This window comes from Pocillopora verrucosa, chromosome 14 (assembly GCF_036669915.1).
Source record: "Pocillopora verrucosa isolate sample1 chromosome 14, ASM3666991v2, whole genome shotgun sequence".
NCBI lineage: Eukaryota > Metazoa > Cnidaria > Anthozoa > Scleractinia > Pocilloporidae > Pocillopora > Pocillopora verrucosa.
Window position 1 is genome coordinate 4,090,691 of NC_089325.1, and position 27,592 is coordinate 4,118,282.

Here is a 27,592-nt window from a genome sequence, read left to right on the forward strand (position 1 = left end):
GGTTCGTTTGGTTTTGTTTTGTTATTTTCACGTTGTTCCGTCCCTATTAGAAACAGAAGTTACTTCAAGTGCATATTCAAGAACATTAAAAGGACAGTATCTGATAAAATTGATATCCTTCCTTTATTCATAACAGCCAGGTTGGCTGTGTACAGGTGTTTTAGAGAGGATTTACATTTTCCACAGCCATAATGATCAAGGTCAAGCCTTCTTCACCACCATGATAGAGAGTTCCGAATGTGTCGTGGATGCCTTTGCACAAGTTCTAACTCACTCATGTGTCTCCTTCTTCTCTTCTTGTTTCTTGGTCTGGCTGTTCCTTCTTTCAGGACAACAAAGTAATTACAGTATTTTATATGCCTGATGCCAAAGCGACCCATTGCATGATACCTCATTCTCTTGATATAATGTCCTTTGCTAGCATAAGACTGAGCTGTAAGAGAAGACAATGTAGATGGAATGACTGAGAGCAAGAAAAATTGCAGCTAAGAGATGAAACTCTCAGGAACATGGACTCATTCCAGAGGATATGAGGCCAGTTTGCTATTATCTCAACACAGTGACAACCAATATCCAACACCACCAGTCACCATGCCTTTCAAAGAGGGCCGTAACTTGTAACAGTTGTTATGACAGAGCTCACCCAGAGTCATGGGTGAAGATGTTTATTACTGTCACAGAACACTTAGGCACATATTACACTTCAGTTTTGGTTCAGTGCTCAAAATACCTTAAATTCAACATTGTAACCCTAAACCTTCAGCCACCTAACAGGTTAAACCCCAAATCTTCCTGTACTGTTCAGTCACAGACTACTGATTACTTCCTAGCATAGTAAAAACACAGTTGTGGCTTGTGGAGTTTTCTGATAATCTTTTTTTGTAAGGGCAGCACAGCATGAATCATTGTTACTCAGTGTAATTCTACACTTGTTTGGTAAATACTTACCAACCCACAAGTGTGTTTTGTCCTCTACATCATACTCCTTTTGAGCTTTTCCTTGTGCTTCTAGGATTACCTTGAGAAAAAAAAATTGTGACATTTTTTACCATTAAGTTCTGCAAGGAATAAATTAATTTGGTTCTCATTAGACATGGATCTAAGAGAGTGGACTGACTAGCTGTTATTTAAATCACCAACTGCATGATAGACTGAGAAATGTTGCTTTCTTTAGCTGTATGTGTTATTCCTAAATTCAAGATATAGCAATCTGTTTGAATACAAATCCTCCTATATTCTCTAGGTAATACCTACTTGTTTAATAATTTCTGCTGGTCTTTTGGGTGAAAATGTCATCTGTTTAATAGCTTCTTCAATCTGCAGTCCCCTGATCTGTGCAAAAAAAAAAAACAAACAAACACACAAGAATAAACAAACATTACTTTACAAGACATGTACATCTATTTAAACCAGTGACACCAGCACAATAAAACCATCAAGGGCACAAACTGAAACCACAGACTTCAGCATACTAAATCCAGCCCATAAAATGATGCTCACAAAACAAACTCTCAACTTAAACGTTGACTGTGGATGTGACCTGAGCATCCACTGAAAATTGAGTTCAAACCCTGATCCTTTCAGCTCTAATTTCACCAGCGTGCAAGAAAGCTCTTGAAAGCACTAAAAAGAGCTTAAATTTCACAGGCTTGTTGGTTGCAGGAGTAAAAAACTGTATGAATTGAATGCTACATTCATTCAGTTAATGGTAGTTTGTTAACTCAACCCTTTAACTCCCAAGATCTGATTGTTAATTCTCCTCTGTAGCTGCTACACATTTCCTTGTAAATTAGTTATGAGAACTTGGTGCTAGATCAAGTTAGCAGCTTCTACCTGATAAGTTTGAATATTCTCATTACCTGTTTGCTGAAGAATGTAAGGATATTGTAGGGAGAAGTTTTATGTTAATTACTTCTGGGAGTTAAAGAGTTAATATTAAGTAACTAAGGGAAAACAAGGATATCAAGAGTTACAGTGTCATTTGTAACTTTACAAATGAATGGAAAAATGGGTGCAGGGCTTGAATTGATGTATATTAAGCAAGCCTCTCAAATGTTCTTTTAGTTTTCTTCTTTTACACCATCAAAATGGAAGAAAACTAATCACCTGTTTTGCTACTGCATTAAACTTAGTTGGGCTTCCTTTGATCTCTCTTCTAACATGGTGAATGGTCTACAAAGAAAAAAATTACTGATTTTTAACTGAGAGACTTTGACATGCCACCCTGTCATAGTTTGATAAATAGAGAACATTAACCCTTTAACCCTTAAAAATGACTGGCATCTAATTTCTCCTTACAATATCACTCCTGAATTACACATTTAGGACAAGAGAATAAAGGAAATTAAACAAAAAAACTTATGATTGTCAAACAGATTCTTTCTGTCTGCGCCTTAGGAAATCTTTAGGGAACACTATGGAGAATATGCTTACTTTAAGATGTTGTTTGTCAATTGTACTGAAGAGAAAACAATTAGCTTATCATAAAGGAAAATCAATCATCATGGTGTTGAGCACTTGATCTCTGTTAGGGCAAATTATGGCTCTCGCTTCCACATTTAAACATTCAATCTGGAGATTGATTTTACTGCCCCGATAAAATGGTGTTCAAATGGTTATTTCAATCACCTTCAGACACAAGGTACTGGCAATTTGCACTGCAAAGTAATCTTAACAAATACCCTGTTTCTCGTAAATGTCTTTTGTACCAGTCTACAAGGTAAGGCAGAACTTGATAAGATCTTGCGCTTCTAAAGGTGATTTTCCTAACAAGTGTGAAATGTATGGCAAGAAAGGAAAAATCACATGTGCATCTGCCATAATTTAAGGGCAAGCTTCTATATTGAATTCTATACCTGTCAAGTATTTCATGAGAGCATATATCCCAATATCTAGCTCCACAACCTATCGATACTAATTTGAAGTTAGGCATACCTCTCGTGGGGGTTCTGGAATTCCCTTTTCCTCTTCAATTTCAGCTAGTGTTTTCCCCCATAGTGCTCTGGTAATTGAAAAAGTAGCAGGTCGCAATGCACAGGTGTGCAGCTTTGAGCACAAAACTGGCCGCAGGAACAGGTTCCTTAAATACAAAGAGAAAATGTTAAGTAAGATGTTGAACTTTTCATAAAAACAAATAGATCTAAATAATTATAAAAACTATTTACCTAAGTGGAGGTGGCTAATGGTAAATATTTACTGGTGGACACTGCTGGCCACTGAGAATGAGGTGAATAGTTGTTTTAATAAAAACTAAAACATTGAGAAAATAGAGCACAAAAAGGTGATTTTAACTCATTTATCCTTGCACCGATTTCAGTATTTTCAGGCACATATCCCACACGAGTTGCTCGGACGCGAATAGCAAAAGATATTCAGAGTCTGAGTAGCCAATCAGAGCACGCCTTCACTGTTATCCGCTGCTTTAGTTTTCTCTAAATACGTTTATCCAAGTGATATCCCAGTAAGCTACATGATACATCACTAATGCTCCTGATTTTCTAGAATGTGGAATTTAAGTTAAAGTCTGAGTGCAATATGCTATAAAAACTGGTGAGACAGGTTTAAAGAGGAGCCTTATTTTGTGACTTTCTCAAGCCTTGGCCTTCAGTAAGAAACTTACCTTAGCTGAAACTGTACAACTCTAAGGAGTCCCTCGACTATTAGAAAAATAAAAATATGTTTCAAATTGGCATACGTCCTTTAAAAATGAGCTCATAACTCGAAAAGATATCATATATACCACACGTACCTTTAGACGCGGCCATCTTGAAACAACTCTCTGTTCCAGGGTCCCGCGATCTTTGGTGGCAACACCATTAGTGCCAGTCTCTCTACAGCATTTCGCGGTTTCTATTCCAACATGGCCGACGATGCGTCGAAGTTCGTTCTTCTCGCATCCCCTAACTGGTATTGTAGTACTGTGGCAGACTGTAGTTTGAACAGTGTTTATGCGTTTGGTGCTAGAAATTGCGTCTATCTTTTGGACGTCAGCTCGGTGTCGCCTGTTTTTGAGGGTCAACTTGACGGCCATGTGGAGCGTGTGACAAGTGTGTGTTTTTCCAAACACAAGCTTCACGCGAGTTTCCTTGCTAGCGGTTCGGATGATAAAACAGTGAAAATTTGGGACGTAGGGTCAAAGCTTGCACTAATGGAACATAAGGCGCACAATGTACGTATTTTTATTTCCACAAAATCATAATCCTGTAAATATATTTGGTATTATTTATTACGGCTGATTTGATTTACTCCATGAACAGCTGAATTCATTCAGCTGAATTGATCTTGAAACTCACCTTCGCTTCTTTCCTGTTTTCCTGGCATAGCTTGAGTTTCAGAACAACGATATGACCCAAATGTGACTATAGAAGCTATTTTTTTACAGCTAACAAGTTTCCTTCTCAGTATCTTGTGAATTTTGGTGAATGTTTATATTAATTTATTTGTTTATTTATTTTTCGGATTGAGATATGTGCGCTTGATGAAGCATTACCCATCAAACAGCCAGAGCTACCCCTCTTGTTTCTTGCATCACACTCTCTTCTCCTTGCTAACTCTCACAGTTAGATTCTATGTGGACAGGGCATAGCTGTTTAACCTTTAACCCCTAAGAGTGACTATCATCCAATTTCTCCTTACAATATCACCCTTGAATCACACACAAAGGTTACAAGAATAAAAGAAATGATCACCAACTAAGAAGCTTTTGATTGTTAGGCAAATTCTCCTTATTGGCATTATAAAATATGTACCAAGAACAGTATGAAGAATATGAATACTGACCAGTGGGTGTAAAGGGTTAACATCTGCATCTGCACCAGGCTTTGATGTGAAAAACAGATTTTGAATCTTTTTTAAAGTTAATTTCCATTCCGTTGCTTCTGGGCATTGTTTTCCTTGCTGTTTTTCTTTTAAAGAACAATATTTCAAAAAAAAAATTTCTCAACAACAAAATGCCTCAATTTTAAATACCAGTGCCCTTTTTTTTCTTGAAAATTCCCTAAATTTTAAACCTTGTGTGACATGTCATTGTTCAGCTCTGCCTGTAGATATTAATAAATAAATAGATGAGATGACAAATTTATGGATGACATGATGTTATGTACAACTGCATACCAGAATCTTCCAAGAAACATTATCTTTTTCCTTAATCTAATTGATGATAATATCCAGTATTCCTTTATCTTTTAGGCTAAAGTGACATGCCTTGCTTGGTCTCCTGTTGTTACAGATCTTGTTATCTCAGGTAAGAGAATCCTGCACATATTATGTGTTGAAAAAATTTTCCTGAGTGGAAATCATCCTTAGAGATTGGTAACATTGCTATTTGACCAGAATAGCTCACAGAATAGCTGTGATTTTGGTGAGCAAGCACTCAGTATTTTCTTCGTGAAAATTATAGCTACCATCTTTGATTTATCTTAGCGGCAGAAGGCTGGGGAGAGAAAGACTCAAAGAGTGAATGATGGTTGAAAGGAAGGAGAGGGAGGGGGAGAGGCAATAAATATTTTCCCAGAGTTTGCTTGTATACTTGGCGCCTACAAATGGTCTTGAATTCTGTGATTGAATCACCTGAACTTGGACACATTTACATGTATATGTTCTTGAATTATGTTCCTGTAGGCAGAGAGGGTGTAAATCAGGAACAGGGATCAAAGAATTCTTGGGCTACTTTACGGCATTATCTGGTCAAAAGTAGATGGCAGAGCCATCAATAACTTTTTTTCATTAATCACATGTATTGCTGTTTCCTTAAGCCATATCTTCCTATACCTGACCCAGTTAAACATACAATATTTTTGAAGTTCATACAGTTGACACCCTGTTTTGAAAGTTTTTGTACCATTACTTACAGGTGATGAAAAAGGTTCCATCATTGCATGGAGGTATACAGAAGAAAATCTGTTTGAAGCTTGTCCAGTCCAAGATCATATTTTCTCTGTAGCTCTTTCCTATATTTCACAAGGTGAAATAGCTGTCGGGTGAGTTCAAACAGATTGGAGAAAATTTTACAGGTTTTTTTTTGTCTTGGTCTCTTAAACCATAAGCTTGTTTAGATTTTAAGCAGTAGTCTCTGTCAAAGTGGTCCTTTGCATTCATCCTTCACCCTCTAAAGAATGTCCTGTTGTGCACAGTTTCATTCAGTTTAGGAAAGCTCTGTTTGTTTTTGCACACTCCATCTGATTTCAGACAGTTGGTAATTTATTTTAAGAACAAACTCTGGGTAAAACAATTAGAATATTACAAGCTTTGAACCTCCTGAACTGCAAATAATTCATGCTTAATAATTTTGCAACTTCATGGTTTTTTATTCAAATTTTTCCAATTTTTTTCATTCTGATTTCACCTGTTGAAGACTGCAGTTCAGGCAGTTGATTGCTTGTAACTTTTTAAATGTTTTAGCCAGAGATCATTCTCAAAAAATGGTTTATTAAAGACAGTTTTAGTAAATTTCAGATTATTATTATCTTGTAGGTACAAGAGTGGTCTGATAGCTGTTTTGAATGTTGATACAAGCAGAAGGAGTTTTTCGTTAGTGCACAAACTTCAAGGACATTCTAGTGAAATTCACAGTCTAACCTGGTGTCCAGCACCTAAGGAAGACATTGACTTTGGTAAATTTTTATATTAACCATACAGTATATTGTGTAGATTGATAAAATATTCCTGCTACAGGTGGAGTTGCATCTCATTCCCAGAGGAGAGAGGGGGCAGCAGTATTCCTATTGATGGGTTGTCTGGCAGTTGCGAGTTTACATTTTTACAGAGGGGATTTATTAAATAAATCATATTTAATTAATAATCATTATCATAGTAGGACTGAGTGGAGTCCAATTCTGTCTGTAATCATACAAGTGATCAAAAAAAATTGGACAACTGCAGAAGTCATAAAAAAGCATCAGTTAACATGGCATAATGTGTGACAACAGCACTCGCTCATGATGCATGCTGTCCTCTTGCATAGGTATGACTCATCAACTGTCCTATTACATTGTCCTATTGCAAGCATGATGTGTATACTTTCCTATTAGTTCTCAAATTGGGCTGGTGATTACCAATCACATTAGAGAATTTTGTTATAGTATTAACTAGAGGGTTTATAAGACATGCATTATTTTAAGGTCCTATACAAGACAAGGTTTCAGCTGCTGAAGGACACTTGATAGTGTCAGGTTCAAGGGATCAGACAGTCAGGTTATGGAATGCAGCACAAGGCAAAGTTCTGTCCATTAAACAACTGCCTAAAAGATCATCACGAAAGGACAAACATGATTCTTATGGCCCCAGAGACAGATTGTGGGTCAGTGTTTGCTGGCCGGCTGCATCACCAGGCCATGTTATTTCTAGCAGTCATGGGTAAGTAAGTTTGCAGAATCAGTGAGCAGGAGGAAATCCTTTGAAAGAAGTAAAATTTGATGCAGGTTATAGTTATGCATAAGAAACTGGAAAAATGTGTTGAAAAGTATGCCTGGCTTTCTAACCAGTCTGTAATGAGTTTCATGAGAAATGAGTGAACTCTCAAACAGCTGTTAATAATGATGCCAGATTTTGAAAATGATGAAAAGTATTTCTGAAACTTAGATCCTATTTGTTTGCCTGGCCTAAGATCTTGTAGTAAACAGATTTCAAATAAATGACTGTTCACCACTTCAGTTATCTTGTTAGCTCAGTTGGTAGTAGAGCACTACACCGATATGGCAGGGGTCATGGGTTCAAATCCCAGGGACACAGCATTGTTAAGTTAAACAAAATTGTTATCTATGCCTTAATTTGTTTTTACATAATCTGGTGCATAGTGGCGAAATTTTGTTGTGGGATCTCAGCAAGAATGAAGGAAGAGCTCAATGCCAAACATTTGGCGTGGGCCACTCAAGAATTGTGTTTAATATCAGCTGTGACATTTCTGGTACAAGAGTGCTGACTGCCTCCATGGACAGACAGGTACAGTACTCATTTTATATCACTGGTGCAATACATTGCTGTCTCTAATTGTCTTTTACCATAAATGTGAGTTTTTAGACTTCACGTGGTAAAGGGTGTACATAGCTCGTAAAACAGGTGTATTGTCATCATATTCTCATCATCATTATTATATTCTCATCATCATTATTATTGTTGATATTATTGTTATTACTAATGTAGTGTTATTACTACGAGGCAAAGGCAAAGCACGAGTCATACGCGTAAGGAAGAGGGAGGAAATATAACAGAGCCCCTTGCCCTTCGCGAATCGCCTGTGCGCCCACCTCGTGCCTATCGCCGGTCACCTAGAAAACGCAAAAAAAGAAATGACGCCTGTTTTTCTGTCTAGGGTGTATCTACCTAATTCTTCCTTACCAGGGAGTGTTTAATCGGTAAAACTAGAATGGGCGCGAGTTTCAAATCGCGTGTACAAATGCGTCTGTCTTCTCCTCGTCTCGCGTCCAACGTGACGCTCTCTTCATGGATTGACGAAAATTACGCTTTGGTTTCTCGGCACATTCCATTATTTTGTGGTGCTATTATATAAACGAAAACAGATTAACGTTAGGATACTAGCGGGAACTCGCATGGAAGAAAAAGTTGCCCTGCTATCATGCCAAAATAAATACTTCATTAGAAATGGTTGGTAGACAGGAAAATTGTCTTGCACTATGTACAGCAAATTGATAATCAAACCTAGACAATTGAAACCACTGATTCAGAGGACATGATGGTAGTCTTAAGACTACCATATTATTCACAGTAGTCAAACACAGTTCTGTTCCTCTTTAAAACTGGCAGAGATTGAAAGTCATCATCACAGCCCAGTTCGTTCATCATCTAAGCGAAAAAGTAAAAAACAGCAACAATTATCACATGGCCACACTAATCTTTCACTTCTCTCCAAACCTCAGATTGTTATCTGGGATCCTCAACAGCTACGAAGTTTACAAACCCTCCCTACCCTTGGTGGCTTTGCTTACTCGCTGGGCATCTCCCCCCTGGATCCTGGTACCGTTGGAATAGGAGTAGGAGACAACATGCTTCGAGTTTGGCAAACAACCTCATCTGCTGGACCTTATGAAGCTTTGACTGTTTGGCAAGGGATCAAATCTAAAGTGATGGTGGTAAGTATTTTTAAACTAAACTCTGTTGGGAAGTTTTATGCCTGGCGTTTTCTGCATATCTTCAATGCTCAGAACGTGAGCAAGGTCAGGTGTTTGGGGGGGGGGGGGTATTTTTCCCCGGGCTCTTCAACGCTGGTTTATCATGAGTAATCCTACCGCCCTTAACGTTTTATTAGGCTTTGCTAACAGTTGGCCAGTATTCATATGTACCCCTGAGTGGAGAGGGACATTGTGAGATTACTGTGTTCAATGTAACAACGCAATACCACGGTCAGGGTCGGGGCTTTAATCCAGACCTCATGCTCCGGCCTGAATCGAGCGCACTAACGACCGGACCACCCCTGTGAGAGAGATTAGTTGTGATTCCATTTCTGTGTTTTTGCAGGTCAAATGGCATCCAAGCAAGGAAGGCTTGTTAGCATTTGGAGCAGATGATGGACAAGTTGGGGTTTATAATATAATTTCAAAAAAGTGTGTGTCCATGTTGATTGGGCATTCTGTGTGTGTTTTCCTCTCTCTGCTGGTCTCTTCATGCACACCCAGTTAATCTACTTACACTTGAACCAGGCTAACTCAGAGTTGGAGATTCTTTTTTCTCTCCAAAAAGGAATTCCTTGAAGCACAGGGATAGAAATTCCTGGCTCGAATTTTACATTATGTATGGGTAACTGGACACTGGTCATTATTTTACTGTGACAAAATTAGCTTCTACTAATATTGGTACGTTCTTATACAAGATATACAGAAAGGAAATATCTTTCAAACTTTATTATAAACCAAACTAATCAAGGCTGTTGGCGTGATCTTCGAACTTTGAAAGTAGACTGTCATAAATTTGAATGAAGTAATTTGTAAAAATCGTTCAACTTCCATTTACCGTAACTCGCTGTATTAAGTTTCAGGTCTCTTGGTTTTCTTTTGTTTTTGTTTTTTCTCCAAAGCGCACTTTACACCAAACGGGATCTAGGTCCATCTCTTCAAAACTCTTGTGGTATAGCTGATAAGACAATTATTATAATATGTTTCTGTATCTTCCTTCAATTTCCTCCAGGTTAGATAGCTCTTCAACATACCACAAGAAGACAGTGTATTCTCTGTCTTGGGGCCCTCCCTGCCCCGCGGAAGGTGCCTTTTTGTTTTTGTATGGTTACTTTAATATTTCATCATATTTTTAAGTTCTACGCTCCTAACAAAAGTGTAAAAACTTTCTCTAGTCTACGACTTTGCTCCAAATGTATCATCATTTCCAAAAAGGATCCTTTCGACTTGGCTTATTCTTACAGTCTACAGGATTCTTGTCATCTATGAGCCTGCTATGTTGCCCACTGGCCCGCTTATCGCATGGCTGTGGTTTAGAGCCGTTCGGGGGACCAAGATATTTTCTTCGTCACTTGTTCCTTGCAAGTGCTTCACGTCTTTCTTTAGCAAAACACATATTGACACAACTGGTGCTTAATGGTTGTAAATTGGTGAGACAAGAAATCTTCTCCTAAACAAACATCGGCTGTATTTATATTGTGCGGTTTGGTTTGGAAAGCCCAAGCTAAAATTCTAAGGAGTTTATATTTTTACATCTACTAAGCCAAACTGGAATTTTCTGAGACTTGCGTTGAAGTAAGGTTTAGATATATATCTTCCGGATTGATTTCTGCAGAAATGATTGAAGAGCGAGTATGTTGTGTGGCCAATTTCTGAAAATGTTTTCCTCTTTTTCTTTTTATCGTAGGTGATGGTGACACACTAAACCTGTACAGCTGTGCAGGAGACGGAAGTGTCCTTGAGCACAAAACAGGACATTTTATGGATGATGCAGTAGATGTGAATGCTTTAATACTAAAAACAAATAACCTCAAGGTATGCGTGGATTGAAACATTTCACTGCTTCTTCCGCTAGAGGTTAATTGTGATACTAGTAAAACACAACTTCAAAGGTCCGTGTGTCCGTTGATTTTGATGCAAAATGAACGATGTTGGACTTGTGGTCTTGTTTGTCAAACTAAAGAGAAGAGCACGTTTGGATAGCTGTTTGTGTTTCTATTGTAATATGTTTTATTCTGGCGAAAATATTGGTTTTTTTTTGTATTTTCACTTACAGCACAAGCCGTTTGGTAGAACGGATGTTTCATGGAATCCAGATGGTTCCGTGATGGCTTTGGGAAATGAAGATGGGTGAGTCAGGCATGAATTAATATCCCTTGAAAAATGCTTAAGACAAAGCTGATACTGAGGCAGAAGCTGTTCCTAATCCTAATCCTGAAAAATACATTGATAAATCTATCTTCAAGTGGCGCCATTTTCATTGATTGTTCATGGTACTCTACATTAAATGCGCTGTACTGTACGAATTTCAATGATGATAATTAAAAATGTTACAACAATTACGATGTAATTTAAAATAGTCGCATTACAATTAAAAACGAAAGCCCTAAATAAAATGCGTCACATTGTAATTTTTATGACTATTATCATTGCCATTCACTTTTTAGTTCGATTGAATTGTATGTTCCACCGGACTTGCAACAAGTTGGGATGATTATCACGCACAAAAAGAGCATCACTACTCTTATGTGGCATCATGGTCACGGCGAACTAACTGCAGTAGTAAATGGCAAAGGTAAACTAAAGTCTTCATTGTCATGCTTGCGTGTATTGTTGGTAAAGTCAGATGAGACATTCTCGCATCTCTACCGAGGCTTAACCTGGTTTGTGTAATCGTCAGACCGTGATGCGGATTGCATTACCCCTTTAGAGTGGGATGCATAAGTCAGGAATTATTTTTTATGTCTGCATTGAAGTTATTGGTACCCATGTTATCCGGTAGTACAAGTACGTGATTCAGTTAAAGGAAGAGAGGAATAGGGCATTCTTATGGCCACTCGTGTGCTGTTTGCGTGTGTTTTACCCAAGTGAAAAATTTAATGGGTGCGAAAATCAGAAATTATGAAAATGAAAACGATAATCTAATGGTCTGATAAGGTGATTTGAGTACCTTGACACTTACGTCATCAACCCTATAACTCCCAGACGAGATTAGCATGTAACTTCTCCATACATTTTCATTGCACTGTCCAGCAGCCAGGTAATGACAATAGAAACGCTAGTAGGTCATTTCCGAATTACCTTTTGTCTATTTTTCAAAATGAGGCCTGGTGCTCAACCATTCGTATGAAAATGAATTTAATTTGCATGTGAATGAAAACTTATTAGCACACGAAAGGATGAGCACCAGGACTCGTTTTGAAAATGAGGCCAACTTTAATTCGGAAAAGGTCTATCGTCCCAACTCCCAGAAGTGAGAATTTCAAAGAAAATCGTGTGTTTCTTTCTAGGTAGTGTTAGTTGCAAGTATTGGTTAGCGTCAGGATCTAATGAGTCTACCATTCATGTCCATGACCTCAGCAATATGTTGGGTACGTAGCGGGTTACTTTATTAGAAGTGAAAAAATTGCATGGTCTGTTATGTCTCTTCGTTCACTCGCTGTTTCGTGATCAAAATTTATTCCCTTTTTGCAAAGCATTCCAACCATAGACGTGGTCGTACTGTGAGGTTTAGGTCTGGATTCACTCACTCCGTTCTGATTTTGATAGACAACTAATTTATCCAGTAACCGCGTTGTCCCCGACCTCCCCTACGATCTCTACCACTCCTCAAAGTCGTCCTATTGTCATCTGTTCATATTTATGGGAAGTGGTACTAACGCGCAAATTTTTAATTGAGTACATGGAGTGATCAACATTATTCAAAATAGCGTCCGTCCTATTTAACCGTACGCTAGAATTATCAAGTTGGATTTTCCGTCTTCTCGCTCCATCCTTGATCGAAAGACACCTTTATCAGTGGACCACACAAACGAAGAGGATATAGGCAAAGACTACTCAACTGGAAAGAAAAGGACAAACCCTTGACTCAACATGTTTCTCTCCTGCCGCCTCTTCATCACAATAACTCTTCGCTCCCTCTTCTCTCGTTTTCTCCTAACGTAAGACATTACTTCCTACAGATGATTTGTCCAGTCCTACCGCCCACACGGCTCCCATCACCGAATGTTTCCGTAAGCTGTCGGGTCATTCGGGAAGAATCACTGATTTGAATTGGAGTCCACATCAGTCGGAACTACTTCTTTCTTCGTCGTATGATGGAACTGCTCAGGTAAATGAGACCCGTGATCAGATCCGTATCAAAGAGCAGAGTTGGTCTCACCGTTCAGATAAGGAGATTTGTTTTTCCTTCGGCTGTTCTTAATGTGTAGTACATAGAAATGAAGTTATTCAGGTTAGTATGTCTGCGGACTCTGTACAATAATGAGAGCAGACTGGTTCTGCATATGCAAATTATTTATTATGCCGTGTGTAGGAAAATCGATATGTCGCCAAAGATAGTTGCTACTCCAGGAGTCGATCATTATGTGTCTCACCTCGTTGTTAACCAACAGTTTGAACGATCTTTGTGTCACTCAGGTGACATAAATATCACTGTTACTAATGGAAACTTGGATCAATGTCAGTTTTGTTAGCAAATAAGCACCTACCCTTCCCCTAACTCAACATTAACCCTAACTTGTTATCAGTTGACTGTTGTTGAGTTAGGGGCGGGTTAGGTGCCACCGTTGCTTAGATACTGACCATGATCCGAAAACTTTTAAAGTTTGTTCGATGCATCAATTTTTCGTTATTGTTGTAATAAAAATAATTGTAAATAGTTTTTTCTCATCTTCCCAAGTCAGTATTTTTTGTACTTCCCGTTCGTAGGTTTGGGATGCGGTTAAAGGAGAAGCTTTGTACAATTTCCGTGGCCATAGCAGCCGTGTGATGTGTGTAGTGTGGAGTTATCTGGATCCTGATTTGGTATACAGTGGCGGAGAGGACGGCACTGTGCGACCTTGGAGACCTTCACTGCAGCAGCATTGGCAGCCACCTGTCTCGGGTAGGTGGAGGTGGACGGAATTTGTCCGACAAGGTCTATAGATTCAGCGCGCTGCTAAAGGTTTTCACTGATTAGGAATGGCTCGCCGAGGCTGAGCCACCCAATGTCAGATTTACAGATACGAACCGAATTCCGGCAGAGGTGTTTCATGGAAATTTGCTGAAATTTTTCCGAAAGCGGCCTTTTTCTTTGCTATTTTCATCTGCGCCGCCATCTGCTGTTCTTCCACTTTTCGCTTATCCACTCGCCACTAGTCATTTCCTCTGACGTCCCATCCTTCAAGCCGGTGGTATGTTTTGAGTCCGCCAAAATACAAAAGAAGCTCGTCATTCCAAACCTCCAGCAGCCAGAAAAAGGGGTTTAAGATACCAAGGTTTTTTAACCTTCTTATATCCGTTGTTGTGGAACATGTTGTGGTTAATATCGATCATTGTCACTTATTTTTCACGCAGACAAGAAAACGAGCCATTCAGCAAGTAAGTCCTCCAAAAGCAAGAAGAACAAGCAAAAAGGAAAAGGGAAAACTCCGTCAGACAACAAGGAAACATGGCGACACCAGCCAACGTCCACCGTCAATCTTGAGCACACTAGCACTCATGAAAAACAAGCTAGAGCAGACAGCTTCAGTGATCATTCTCAGGAACCGCAAATTATCTCACCCACCTCTACTTCAGAACCTAAAACTCGAGTAAACGAAAAGGAAGAAAAACCTAACGTTAGCTCCGAGAGTGAAGCAGCTGGGAAAGAGCCGGTGATGAAAACAGAAGAAGCGCAAAATAGTAATGGCAGAACTGAGTCGAAAGAGGGAGTAGTGGCAGAAAATGAGTCGTTGGACATTTACAATACATGCTGTTCGGCCGAGGAGAAGAGGCCTGATGTTGTTTTGAAACAAGAGAAAGTGATTCCCTTAAGATCTAAGGGTAAGTTGGACGTTACCTGTTCTCTTCTTTCTTTTTTGTTGCGAGTTGAAAGTTGATGCGATTAAATTTTTAAATGTTTGTTAATATGTTATGCAGCATTTTTGTTATAAGTCGTTATAAAATTGTCGAATTGTCAATCGTTCGCTTCGTTTCTCATTGTTTGATGAATCTTAAAAACACGTCTTTCGGGTCATTTAAGTATTCACGTGAAGCTCTGTTAACGGATACTTTGGTGACCACTTAATTTACTCTTAAAGTACCTTTGATAAAATACTGTGTTAAACCTTCCCAATAAAATACATGTGCTTTCACTCTTGTTTAGCTGTTGCAGACATTTTCTTTGCTTCACAAGGATGCCCACTTGTGCAAGCTTCGACTTCAGTTTTGTTCTTGTAACTTGTTGTACCCTTGTATTTTTGATGAACTAACGTCGTGGTTTTCGTTTGATTTTACAGTTTCACTAGAAACAACATCATCTTCCAAGAAAAAGAGGAAAGTCAAATCAATGTTTCCGCTCTCTGCTGTTGCGGACAGCAAATCTAAAACAGTGACACGAGAGGAGTGCATTGAACTAGCGAAGATTAACTATGGTAGGCAAGACCATCTTTAATCCTTTAACTCCCAGAAGTTATTAACAAGTAACTTCTCCCTACAATATCCCTGCACTATTCAGCAAACAGGTAATGAAAATACTCAAATGCATCAGGTAGAAGTTGTTATCTTGATCTACCACCAAATTCTCGTAACTTATTTACACGGAAATATGTAGCAGATAGAGGGGAGAATTAACAATCAGATCTTGGGAGTTAAAGGGTTGACTCGTTTTTTAACCCATAACTTACAGGAGGAAGCTTTGTTTTCTATTTTATTGCTGGTACTTAAATGTAGCGCTTTGTTTAGAGTTTTGAAGTACGGGCTTTGCAACAGATTGGTTTTGTTCACCGTTTCCGTCTCAAAAACGTGCCTATTGCACCAAACGTCAAATGTCCTCTGCACTGAGGTTTGGTTCACGTTATCCTGGTTCGAGTCCTGGTCTTGGTCATTCCGTTGTAGATGTAGCAATACACAAGATTTTCGCTTCCCTCCTATTAGAAAATATAAATTTGTAACTGCAAATTGTTAGTGAAGAAATGTCCGGGTCTATAGACTAACATCCAGTTCCAGACGAAGTAACAATACTCTGAGATAAATTCCCTCAAGGTTTGGGCCCCTGTAACCGTGAGATTCCAAGTCACTGATGCAAGGTTGTGATATATTTACTGGTTTGACAGGTCAGGAACAAGGTACACCCAGTTGCGGTAACTCGCCGTCGCATGGAGTAGCGGGATCAGAGGAGCTTGTGAACCTCGGGTTGTTTGCTGATAGGCGCAGCGCATACAGGATGTTTACTACGGAAGGTATTTAGATTTATTTAGCCAAATTTGAGAGGTTGTTTTTTTTTTTACGGTTTGTTGGTGACGCGGTTGTTTTCCTCGATCTTGTTGTGTAGGTGAACATCACAAAGACGGCGGCAACCTTGATTACCAGTTGCAGCTGGAGATCTGGAAAGGAAATCTTAGCGGAGCTTTGCAATTGGCGAATAACAATAACCAGCTTATTGACTGGCTTGTGGCTCTCAGTCCCCTAGGTAAAGAACACTTTAGGGTTCATTACGTGTTTGCTTCCTTCCCTCGATTTGGGTTTTATCCAAAAATAATCCGACCAGTACCCTATCATATCAACATTTGATTTTCGTTTCAACTCGTCTTGTGCAAATCCCTTATTTTGAAAACCGGCCCATTTCTGTGCATTGTGTTGCTCTCACGTCGCTGAAACTGAAACATCTTTATAGAAACAGGCCGCCTATCCTAATCCAGTTATTTTAAGTATTTCGCTAGGCTTGTCTAGCCTATAGGGGTCTTTATTTATTTGTCTTTTTTTCATTGTGTAAGCTGGCAAAGTCTGTATGTTTTGACGTCTTGACCTAACTTCTAAAGTCAAGCAAATTTGCAATATTGTAGCGAAAATTCACTTTCAGGTGGGCGTGAAGTATGGATGGCTACAACGCGAGCGTTTGCTGACCAGCTAGAATCGCAGGGTCAGTATCAGCGTGCCGTTTTGTATTACCTAGCGTGCCATGACACGTACAAAGCTATTGACGTATTCAGGAAACAGCACATGTATAGGTAGGTCGGTACAGCACACGGTGTTAACGGGCACTGGTTCACTTTACTGTGCACATAAAAAAAAATTATGTCGTTTTTTGTTTTATTTGTGTGAGTGTGCGTGTGTGTTTTTATTTCTTCTTCTCTTTTTTTTTGTGTCGGGCCGTCTAATACTAATAGTTATCGAGCATGTGCAGTCTAGGTAGGTTGGTTTACCAGATCGTACAAGGGAACGGGTTGCATTATGAGAGGATAAGCTGGGAGACTTACCCCCCCCCCCCTAATTTTTACAGTATTCTTGAAGGTTGTCCCCTAACGAGTTATTGTAGAGTTTAAGTTTTGAACTCCTTTTAAATATCACGGGTGCACAGACCTGTTGTGTAACTTGGATGTTTTCGTTCAGAATGATTTGACACTGTCTCTTCTTTACGCAATTTTAAGTTCACTCGCGTCATTGGTTCTATGAATATACGCGCATTTATTTAGGAAATACAGTTAATCAGGTTGTGGATAACCGGAACACAAGAGATAATTTATCCGATGGGTCGCAAACGTCTGCATACGAAACTTACAAAAACATTACCAAGTTAACAAGTTACTAAACCGTTTCAGTCTTGACATGAATTCTAGAAAAGATTTTCCCAATTGAGTAGAAACAAGGGTCACAAAAATTCTTGATGCAGTATGCAAAGATCCTGCCGAAGCACTCCAATCTTATCAGCCACGCCTTAACACAAGGTATCACACACCAAACGTACTCGAACCCGATACAGGCAAAGTAGCAGCCAAAACAGAATGCCAGTGGACCCCCAAAGATGAGCGTCAACCCAAAGTAGCAGCAGTTTTTAGTGAAGTTGTACGTTCTAAAGGCGCAATTGTGCAGGTTCTTGTGGGATTGAAATCCTTCAGGTTCAGCTATCAAATCCATGAAATCCACCTACGGAAAAAATTAAGAACTTTTTCAGTCAAAGCAATTTAATGAAAAAGTGCACAAACTTCCCTATTAGAGCCCTGTCGTCGCTAGAATTGCCGTAGAATCCGTGGTTTCCTAGTGGTTGTGATTTTCAAAATGTTCTTTTAAGCCAAAGTAACTAATAGTAGTTCCTGTAATGTAATTTTTATAAATCATTGAAGCTTTTTCATGATAATCCCGGTGTTACGATATACGTTAGTCTCTCTAGCAGAGGTTGTTGGAGTTTGTCACGCAGTGCCTACGAAGGGAGTGTGTAGAGCGTGACAGGTGCAATGCGGCAAACACTTGACTCGTGTCTAGGGAGAGTTGTATTTTTCAGTGAAACTAATCGCATCTTATAATTTCATATGGCAACAACAAACAAATCGCGCTCTATTTGAAATTCTACTTCATGATAAACGTAGCGTTGAATTGCTGAGTACGTATCGAATGGCGCAAACCCATGAATAAACCAAAATGTAAACTTCAGATTTCTAGCAGATTTTATTAGAGCCGGTGAACAGTGCTTTTATGGGGTTTATCAAGACTTCACTCCCCTCCTCCCCCCCCCCCCTTCCTCCTCCCTGCCCTTATTGGAATCGCAGGACTCTAGTTAAGTATTTGCTACATACTATTGCGACTTTCTTCCATGTATGTAACCACAACATTCTGGCGAATTATCTTAGATAATTCGTTGGATCTGCAAGTTACTCTAAAGTAGACGAAAGGAAACAACAAATTTACCTTTAAATAGGAGTTCATACCCGTAGGGTCACGATCTCCCATGTCTAGGATGATGGGTTCTTGGGATCTTGTGTTCCTACCTAACATCCTGGCATAAAACGTTTCACTAGGCTTTGGCAACTGTTTCTGTCTTTGGGTAGCAGATAGACAGTTTGTAACATTTCACTGCTCAAGAACAATTACCAGAATGGTTTTGATGCAATTAGAATAGAAAGTGTCTTGCTATATTGGTTACTTAGGTGGGCCAAGCGTGAACTGTCCATAATGAAAGTGCCCCCCACAGAGCGAGATTATTGATGCGGGTTTTGGATATAAATGCTAATTTCGAAATGACAGCACCTCCCGTTCGAAACTTCAAATGTTTTGAATTCGCCATGGCGGTTTAACAACGATCTTTTGACAATTTATCATCTTTGAATGAATGACCGGCGGTTTAACAACGATCTTTTGTCAATTTATCATCTTTGAATGAATGACCGGCGGTTTAACAACAATCTTTTGTCAATTTATCATCTTTGGATGAATGACCGATGAAGTGTTTTGTCTCCCGCCGACGTAACACGGCAGTTTTTTTCTTATTTCAAGAAATATTAACTTTACCCATTATGCACACATACATTGAGTTTTATGGAACGTGACATGAAGATGCACTAAGGCAGGCGTTAGCTTTTCTATGGTGTTTTCTAACATTTCCTATACCTGACCTATATTCTTGTGGAGTTTTTGAAAAGTAAACAAAATTCTCAAAAATGATGCAAGTGTAGCATCTTCAGCCTATAAAAGTTACCTAAGGACAATGAGCGCGAAGACACTTGCCCCAGGTCGCCGCTCCATCTCCTCTTATCAACTGCTCTGAGTAGTATTAAAAGTTTGAATGCTGTCAGTTTTTGATAAGGTCAAGGAACACAAACATAAGTTTGAAAAGAATTTCTTGGAGAGTGGGTTGTTAACTTTGGCTAGTTATCTCTCACATGACTTAAACGCATTATATGTTTATATCTTATAAGTATGCATAATAGGGTACGTCGTTTGTCAAGAATGGTATGTGAATATAAACCACGGGTCTGTTAGTATTCAACCTTTTGCTCTTTTCAGGGAAGCTATCGCATTGGCCAAGGTGCGGCTTTCACCTTCAGACCCAGTCCTTTTTGACTTGTATAGCACGTGGGCCAGGAAACTAGAAACAGACAATGCCTTTGAACAAGCAGCTAAATGGTAAGTTGATAGTTAAAGCAAGTGAAGAGATATGCAAATTGCTATTCAAATTATACAAAAGATAATAAACGGCAAACTATGTGTTTTTAGTTACTTGGCGGTGCATTCATCATCCGATGCTGTAAGGGTACTGTGTCGTCGTGGCGATCAGCCTTCTTTGAGGGCAGCGCTTCAGGTAAATTAGACAGGCCTCTATAATATCTAAAAGCTAAATTCATTGATTGATCAATAATTTAGACATTTTAACATTCCTAAATTATGAATTTACCCTGTCTTGTACTAAATCGTTTTCACGAACCGGTTTGAGAAATTTGTAAATTAAGGTGGAACCTAACCTAGGATTTCGTTGGTTTCCCTTTCGTTGCTCTGTGATTGGTCCAGAAACTCGAAACTTTGCCAATCAGATGTTGTACTAAAACCAATAGTCATGTGGTCGGTTAAGGTTTCCTGCGCTTTAAGTCGGTTGCAGTGTCACCAAATCATCTGTCTTTCAACTCGACCTACTTTTTATTATTTTGTTTTAAAATGGAATAAATGAATGAAGGAAGATAATAACTTTTAGCTTGTGATGGACTAGCATCCCATCCAGAGGAAGCGGGGGAAGGGGGGGGAGGGCAGTAGTGATACTCTCTCTTAGTCACTTCATGTACAAAAACCAGGATAAACTCCGGTTGGATGGAGCATTTGACCCGAGTAAAGACTTTGCCTAACCTTTTACTCTGACTCGTGACAATTGCATTCTTGGATACTTCGTTTTTGAAGGTTGCCATACTTTGTGGTGAATTGGATCTCGTCTCCTCTCTTGCCCCTCGGCTCATACATTCCTATTTGCTGTCGTCCGACTGGCGTGGTTGTCATGATGTTCTGAAAGACTGTCCTGAAGTGAAGGTGAGATTGTGAACTAAAATGTGTTAAAGAATAAAACTAAACTGATGGCCATGAAATGTCTTGGATAAATAATCAACGAGTCTTAAATGCGATCCTCGTTTATCAAGACTTTCAACGAAAATAATGGTTTTTTTTTTACTGTCTCCTTTATCTTCAAAAATGGATTTAAAGGAACGTAGTCTGAATCTGCGCATCGTTTGAAAATTTTACAAAATTGAACCTAATTCTTCATGTTCATTTTTTGGAATAAGTGCGAATCTTCGCCATCGGAACTCATCTTGTTTCTTTTTTCTTCCATCCATTCACTTCTGACTTTTTGTTTGTCCTTATCATTCATTGACATTTGTCTCCATTTAGCCCTTTGATTCCCTGGGAGTGTGATAAATAAGTGGGCCCCCCCACCCCAACCCTTCCTTCCCCCCCATAATATCAAAACATTAAAAGGCTCAGAGGGAAAACTGTAAGAAATGTAGAAATGTATAGTAGACAGGCAGGAGAATTTACATGGAAATCTTGGGATTGAGATTGGCACGATTACCGACCGCTGTTCTGGAATATGAGCCCACGCTCCTCCCTCTCTCGGGGGAGGGGGGGTAAAAAAAGACCGGACACGAGAGAGCGGCGGAAATCGAGCCTTGGATTGAAAAGGTTAAAGCTAATCTTCTGTGACGCTTAACCCTTTAACTCCCAGATCAAATTTGTCTTTCTCCTAAATGTCAAACATACAATTCTTATAATGTTAGTTCAGAGAATTTGGTATTGGATCAACTAATTATCCCCAAATTGATATTTTTCTTTATTCTCATCACTTATCTGGTTGATATTGTATTGATATTGTAAGGAGAAATTCTGTCTTGGTCACTCATGGGAGTTAAAGGGTTAAGTTGACATAAAACTTTTGGACTTTGCTTTCTTTAATATCTAGCAGTTTATGACAGTTTTAGATTGCACACTTCTTTCACTTTATTTTAGGGTCACATGTTGAATGTTTGTGTTCACGAGCTTTTGCTTGCGACCCTTGCTGATGAGAAAACAATCCACCTCGATAACGCTTTGGAAGATGGCACACGTACCCACATAAGTTCTATTCTAAGCAGTTGCACGAGTATCAGTGGACCATGGGGTAGGTGAATTTTGGCTTATTAGAGAGCCTCTCGATTGAATTTCGTAAATCTGAATTTGGTATATTTACTTAGATGTCTGCCACTTCCCAGTACTTTCTTCCTTTTTCCCCTCCCCTCCCTTTACTTCCCTTCACTTCTCATCATCATCATCATCAATCTTTATTTATACACGAAATCATATCATTTTACATGGTCTTCCTAAGAATCGTGTTTAAATTATTCTAAAATACTTTAAGAACTATTGACTATAATGTTAAAATTACAAAAACAAAAACAAAAACTTATATCATTAGTAACAAGGAACTATTTACTATAATGTTAAAAATACAATACAACACTTCTCTCCCCTTCACTCCCTACTCTTCCCTCCCCTTCCCTTTTCTTCCCTTCTGTTCCTTTTCCTTCCATTTCCCTTCCTTCACTTCCCTTCCCTTTACTCCCGATCCTTTCCTTTCCTCCCCTTCCCTTCTGTTCCTATCTCTTCCTGTTCATCCCTTTCTTTCTTTCTTTCTTTCTTTCATTTTCCCTTCCCTTTTTTTCAGTGAAATCTATTTCTATATCCTATAAACGCCTCTGTTGGTTATCTTCCTATTAGAATGTTCCAGTTCTCATCTATACTAATACTTTTTCTAAATACTAGACGTTTTAGGATTCATTCATTGTCTCGAAATTCTTGAAATATTCCCCACTCTTAAAACATCTCATTTATTCTTTCAGGTAAATATACCGATATCCCTTGCAGCACGTCTTCATGGATAGCTAATGACCATCCCAGGAAGTGGTTTGTTGTGTGTGTTTTAGAAGCCTGGCATCTTTCTGGTGCATTAAAATCTGGATCATTTGCTGTTCTTTGTGAGTCGATCAAAACTTACTACGAAACTACCTCTACTGGGGCTGATACCATTCCTGAGGTATTTTTTAATGGTACTTGATTTATATTCATTGAGTGCTGAAAGAAATTTTTTTTTTTTTTAAAAATAAGTTAACTTTTCCGGTAAAACTCTCTTACAGCACTTTCAATTGGCCTCTCTCTCCCTTTCCTATTTAAAGTTACACTGAACGAAATTTTTTATTCGGTTTTTTCTTTTTTCTTCTTCTTTTTTTTTTTTTTGTACAAATTTTTTGAATTGGCCAGGTGCAAAGTCGCTCTAGTATTATTTTTTAGTAATGAAGAATATTTCGCATCAAAGGCCTCTCACTTCACCTCGTTTAACGACGAGGCTTCGGCCATCTCGGAAATATCCTTTATCGTGAACTGAATGTAGTATTTTATTGTGCAGATGTTAGCCAAGATCTCCCTAGAGATCACTCTTGGGCTCTTAAAGGCAATTACCGGAAATCTTTACCTGGCATGTCAGTACTGGTTGCAAGCGCTCTCTCATTGCAACAAGAATTGCCTGTTTGGCTTGCAACGGCAATTGTGTTGCATGTTGCTACCACAAGGGAGCGAATCTTTAAACTACTTGCAGCATTTGAGCCAAGACTTGGATATAAATTCTTCTGATGAGCCACAAAAGGTGGAAGACGTACAGGAACTGTTTCGGCATTTCCTTGCGTACTACTACAAGGCTATACTGATTGAAATCTGGTATAGATGCCCTGATGTATTGAGTATTTTCACTTGCAATGACAATATAACAGTCGAAAATGGGGAATGCACAAGCAATGCCGAAAATGGGTCTAATGCCTCTAACGAAGCGCCACTAACTTTAGACTCTTCAAAGACATTGTTACAGAAATGCGCGTTAAATATGTTCGAGAACTCTTCGGTGATTTCCGAATATAACCGAACTAATAAGGACGAATCAGTTACCGAAAGGGGCGTTTATGGTACTATCGGTGACTTCGTCGGCAGCGGAGCGTATGAATTAAAGGAACTGTTATCATCGACGAAACGTAATCGAGCTCGGAAACAAGACATGATGACCACTTTAGAAAACTTGAAAACTTTTCTGCTATCAGAACAACACATGAAAATAAACTGTTTGAGAGAGATTCTCACTGACATTCGAAAAGCGATATTACTGAAGAGATCAAGACAGCTCATGGAGGCGATTTCTACTGACAGCAAAGTAAGCCAAAAGAAGAAGAAAATTAAAACATCAAGTGATCATCTTACTCATTCCAGTCAACCGCAAGGCTTTTTGCCGAGCCGTGGTGAAGGGGATCTAACAAGCGAGACAACCTGCAGGGGTAGTTCAGTTGACCCTGGAGAGTTTACACAGACCACATCAAATGAAGAGTTTGGTTTTGGTGATACTGTCTACTCAGAGTCACGGCCGGAGGAGACTGAGAAAGAGCCAAGAGGCGATGGTTTTTCAGGAAGTGTGAGGGATGAGGAAGCACACAGAGACGAAGAAATGAGTACTGCACGTAAGGGGCTTGGAGCGATTTCAGAGAGTGAGGCAACTGCTGGTAAACTCTCAACCTCAGATGGAAAACTTCCAGTCGATTTAAGATACATAACCAATGAAACGACTTTAGCGTTTCTAATAGAGGAGGAAAAGCGAGCCTTAAACGAGCTCGAGGAGCTTGAATTTAAGGTTTGTGACATTATAATTTTTTGTGTAACTATTGTATGTCGTTGAGTCTGGTCGATGTTCTTCATAACTTATGCCGTTTTCCTTATTTTTAGATCACAGATCACAGCCGGGGAGGGGGGGGGGGGGAGGGGAGACGACGGAGGGGCATTAGTCGTGGCCAACAGAGTATAGAGGAAGCACTGGAGAATATTGACTGCCAATTTACTGCCAATGAGGAGAGGAGGGGAGGGGAGGGGAGGGGGGAATGAATCCTAAAAATATATTATGGGGGATCAGGTAGATTTTATCGTGACGCAAAAAAAAAAAACATGCTCCAATCCCCATCCTCTCCTCCCCCCTTCTCATAAATAATGACCGGTTCCTAAGAGCAGCGGGGAAAAAAGCGTGTTGATTTGAGTGTCGGGTTCGGTACATCCGCCGTGAATTTTGTGTTTCAGTCCCTTCATCCATTTTTTTCTTAAATAAGTATGATAATAGAGAACGTTTGTGGCACATCCCTGATGAGTTTAGTCTGCCAGATATTTATTTATTTTCATTTTTTTTTCTGCAGGATCTCTCATTTCCCTCTCCACTGGAGTCGGCTTTGATAATGGGACACCTTTGCGCATGTTCAGATGGTCTTCCTATTTATGGCGTTGACCTTCGTGAACTGGGAATTCGTGTTGTTCAATGGGCTCAAAGATTTGCACAGACTTGTACTGATCTTAAGGCAATTAGGCGGATTGATAGGATGCACAACTCAAACAGCAAGATTATGTGATATTATAAGGCCGATGAAAATAAAAAACTGAAGGATGCTTCCGACCACTGGTGTAGGTGGCAGATGAGATACAAATTGTGCACGTGTTAAACTGTTGACTAAGGCAAAATAAGGAAATTTAAACCTCTACGCTTCAGAAGAAATTTGTGCCAATGATTAAGGAGCATTTATTACGCTTTATGTTGCATTTTGCTAAGTACAAGCATTTCTAAGAGAATTTCAGATGTACAACAAATACAATCTGAATTTTTCTAGCTGTTGTGTGAATTGTATGTGATGAGATTCAAGTCTGGTTTATGACACTCGTCGGCATGTTTTGACGAGAATAAAGTACGTTATGGTGAATTGAATTGAATTGTTAGTCTGGCCCGAACAAAGTACTTTATGGTTAATTTAATTGAACCTTGAGGCTGAGAGGTGAAAATATTTTGTACGGTTGTTATGGGCAGGTGGGTAACTAGGTGACTCTTGAATCCTTGTCCAACATCGTAGCGTGTCATCCGAGTACAAGAAGGATTATTCAGTTTGATCCTGTTGCTATTATGGATTAAGTCAACGCTGGGTTTTGATTATACCCTCGACCTTTTCAAACTTAAATAATATCATCTGTTTAGAAAATGTCGAGAATTTGAATACATACCAGCTTAGGAACCTTGTAACCCATTTCGAACATATTAAATCCCTTTATGGGAGAAAAATTGTGTTCTTTGTTAAGTTTTGCGCCTCAACGTCAGCCTGTGATTTGCTTTTTGTTGTTTTGTTTTTATTTTGTAATCTGTATGTAGACAAAGTATTTCATCGTAGCAACTCAGAAAATTATTAAGTTTAAACCGAAGAAATCAGCGCAAGGATCTTTACTTTTGTCATGACAAATAAAAAATTAAAATAAAAGGAAAAACACGATTATGTACGTGACGTGAAAATTGGGTAGCCTAGGTGCGTTGCTTTCAAATAGGATATTTTTATTTGAACAGGTTCTGTGGTTTGGATAATGAAATTTGTTTTCCGGTAAATAATGGCACGGATATTGTTTGATTTACATGATTCATATCTTAATGGGTTTTTGTCTTATCTTCAATCTCTACATGACTCCCCGCTAATTGTTTGGTGTATTCCTTCGACAAACAAGATAATTCTGATTTACAACTCAGATATTTCCCATTAGGAGACTTTGGAAAGTGGGGAAGGAAGAGATAACTTTGTGATAGGCCTAATAATTGTTACCTGAAATATTATCTTAGGTATCTTAGGTTCTATTTTGGAGTAATCGCAGTTAATCTGATAAGGGAATTGGCAAAATTAGCTCAAGGAGTGCATCTACGTGCGTTTGTGATACGATATCCTTTCTAGATTTACGTGTACGAAGCACGCAATGAAAATAACTCAGAATTATTCCACTATTTCTCGTTATGAAGTTTAACGGGACGCCATCGTAATGAATGGCTAATTCGTTTTCCTCTGAGTTTTCAAGCATCGTAATTTATTTTATCGCGTGGTGAGGGAAACAAACCTCTCTGATCGGTCTTCTTATAGTGCTGATGAATGAGATAAATTGATTAGTCTTGACAGAATAAACTAAATCAGATTTATTTTGTGACGCACAGAAAAGCTTTACTAAAGTAACAAATTCCCTCAGCGTAGGGCGTTAAATGTCTTAAAAACTTATCTTCAAGAGGTCTAATCTGATATCAAAGAAAATTGGAGGATAAAATCTTATGCAAAACGTGCCTTGTGTTGTTTTTTTTTTCCTAACCTATTTCAAAAGTCCTCGTATCAATTGTTCTGAGAGTCGGCAAAACAGGGTGATATTTTTAAACGAGAGGAAAGTAATCCGACGTTGCTTTTTATAGGATGGTAAATCTTACCCAGTCTCAGAACTATGCAGTTGTCTTGTTAATTGTCAAAGGTAAATGAATAAAGGGGTAAGTTTCTAAAGAAACTGTGGTGCTGCGTCGGTGGGAGAGTATAACAGGGTAATTTAGTATTATCAACTAAGTTGATAACGTAAATTGGCCACCGTAAAGAGTTTCAAAGCTGAAGTTTCAAGCGTTAGCCCTTCGTCAGAAGGAAAATATTGTCGCGGGTAGTTTCGGAGACGGAGGGTGTTGCAATCTAGGCGTAGGAGGAAAACCTTAGCGCCTTTCCCATTTCGAATTATTCTACTGAGACTTCAAAATCGATACGTTCGTTCAATTTTATGTCGTTATTCACAGTTTCTATCGCCTGAAAGATTTTCCTTAAAATCTTCGATGTTGTTCATCTTGACTACCGTCCCTCCACTTGTGTTTGTTT

The 27,592-nt window shown here is 39.0% G+C and overlaps 2 protein-coding genes across 2 annotated transcripts; one reads left to right on the forward strand and one right to left on the reverse strand.

Annotated features, from left to right (window-relative positions):
* Positions 1 to 104: 104 nt before the first annotated feature.
* Positions 105 to 3,774, reverse strand: LOC131795147 (large ribosomal subunit protein uL22m-like). Its single transcript, XM_059112718.2, has 7 exons — positions 3,749 to 3,774; positions 3,620 to 3,656; positions 2,935 to 3,079; positions 2,107 to 2,172; positions 1,255 to 1,332; positions 949 to 1,018; positions 105 to 433 (listed from the first exon to the last, which is right to left on the reverse strand). Exons 1-7 carry the CDS (start codon positions 3,762 to 3,764, stop codon positions 213 to 215), a joined length of 633 nt encoding a protein of 210 aa, XP_058968701.2. The 5' UTR covers positions 3,765 to 3,774; the 3' UTR covers positions 105 to 212.
* Positions 3,775 to 3,857: 83 nt separating this feature from the next.
* On the forward strand, positions 3,858 to 25,645 carry LOC131795093 (gem-associated protein 5). The gene is made up of 27 exons (XM_059112667.2): positions 3,858 to 4,168; positions 5,188 to 5,242; positions 5,852 to 5,978; positions 6,472 to 6,611; positions 7,119 to 7,353; positions 7,794 to 7,938; positions 8,874 to 9,086; positions 9,472 to 9,557; positions 10,138 to 10,211; positions 10,813 to 10,940; positions 11,182 to 11,255; positions 11,573 to 11,700; positions 12,416 to 12,496; positions 13,088 to 13,236; positions 13,836 to 14,010; positions 14,463 to 14,930; positions 15,386 to 15,520; positions 16,202 to 16,327; positions 16,420 to 16,557; positions 16,948 to 17,095; positions 19,866 to 19,985; positions 20,076 to 20,160; positions 20,748 to 20,873; positions 21,846 to 21,996; positions 22,715 to 22,908; positions 23,278 to 24,540; positions 25,091 to 25,645. The coding sequence occupies exons 1-27, from the start codon at positions 3,860 to 3,862 to the stop codon at positions 25,298 to 25,300; spliced, it is 5,283 nt and encodes a 1,760-aa protein (XP_058968650.2). The 5' UTR covers positions 3,858 to 3,859; the 3' UTR covers positions 25,301 to 25,645.
* Positions 25,646 to 27,592: the final 1,947 nt, after the last annotated feature.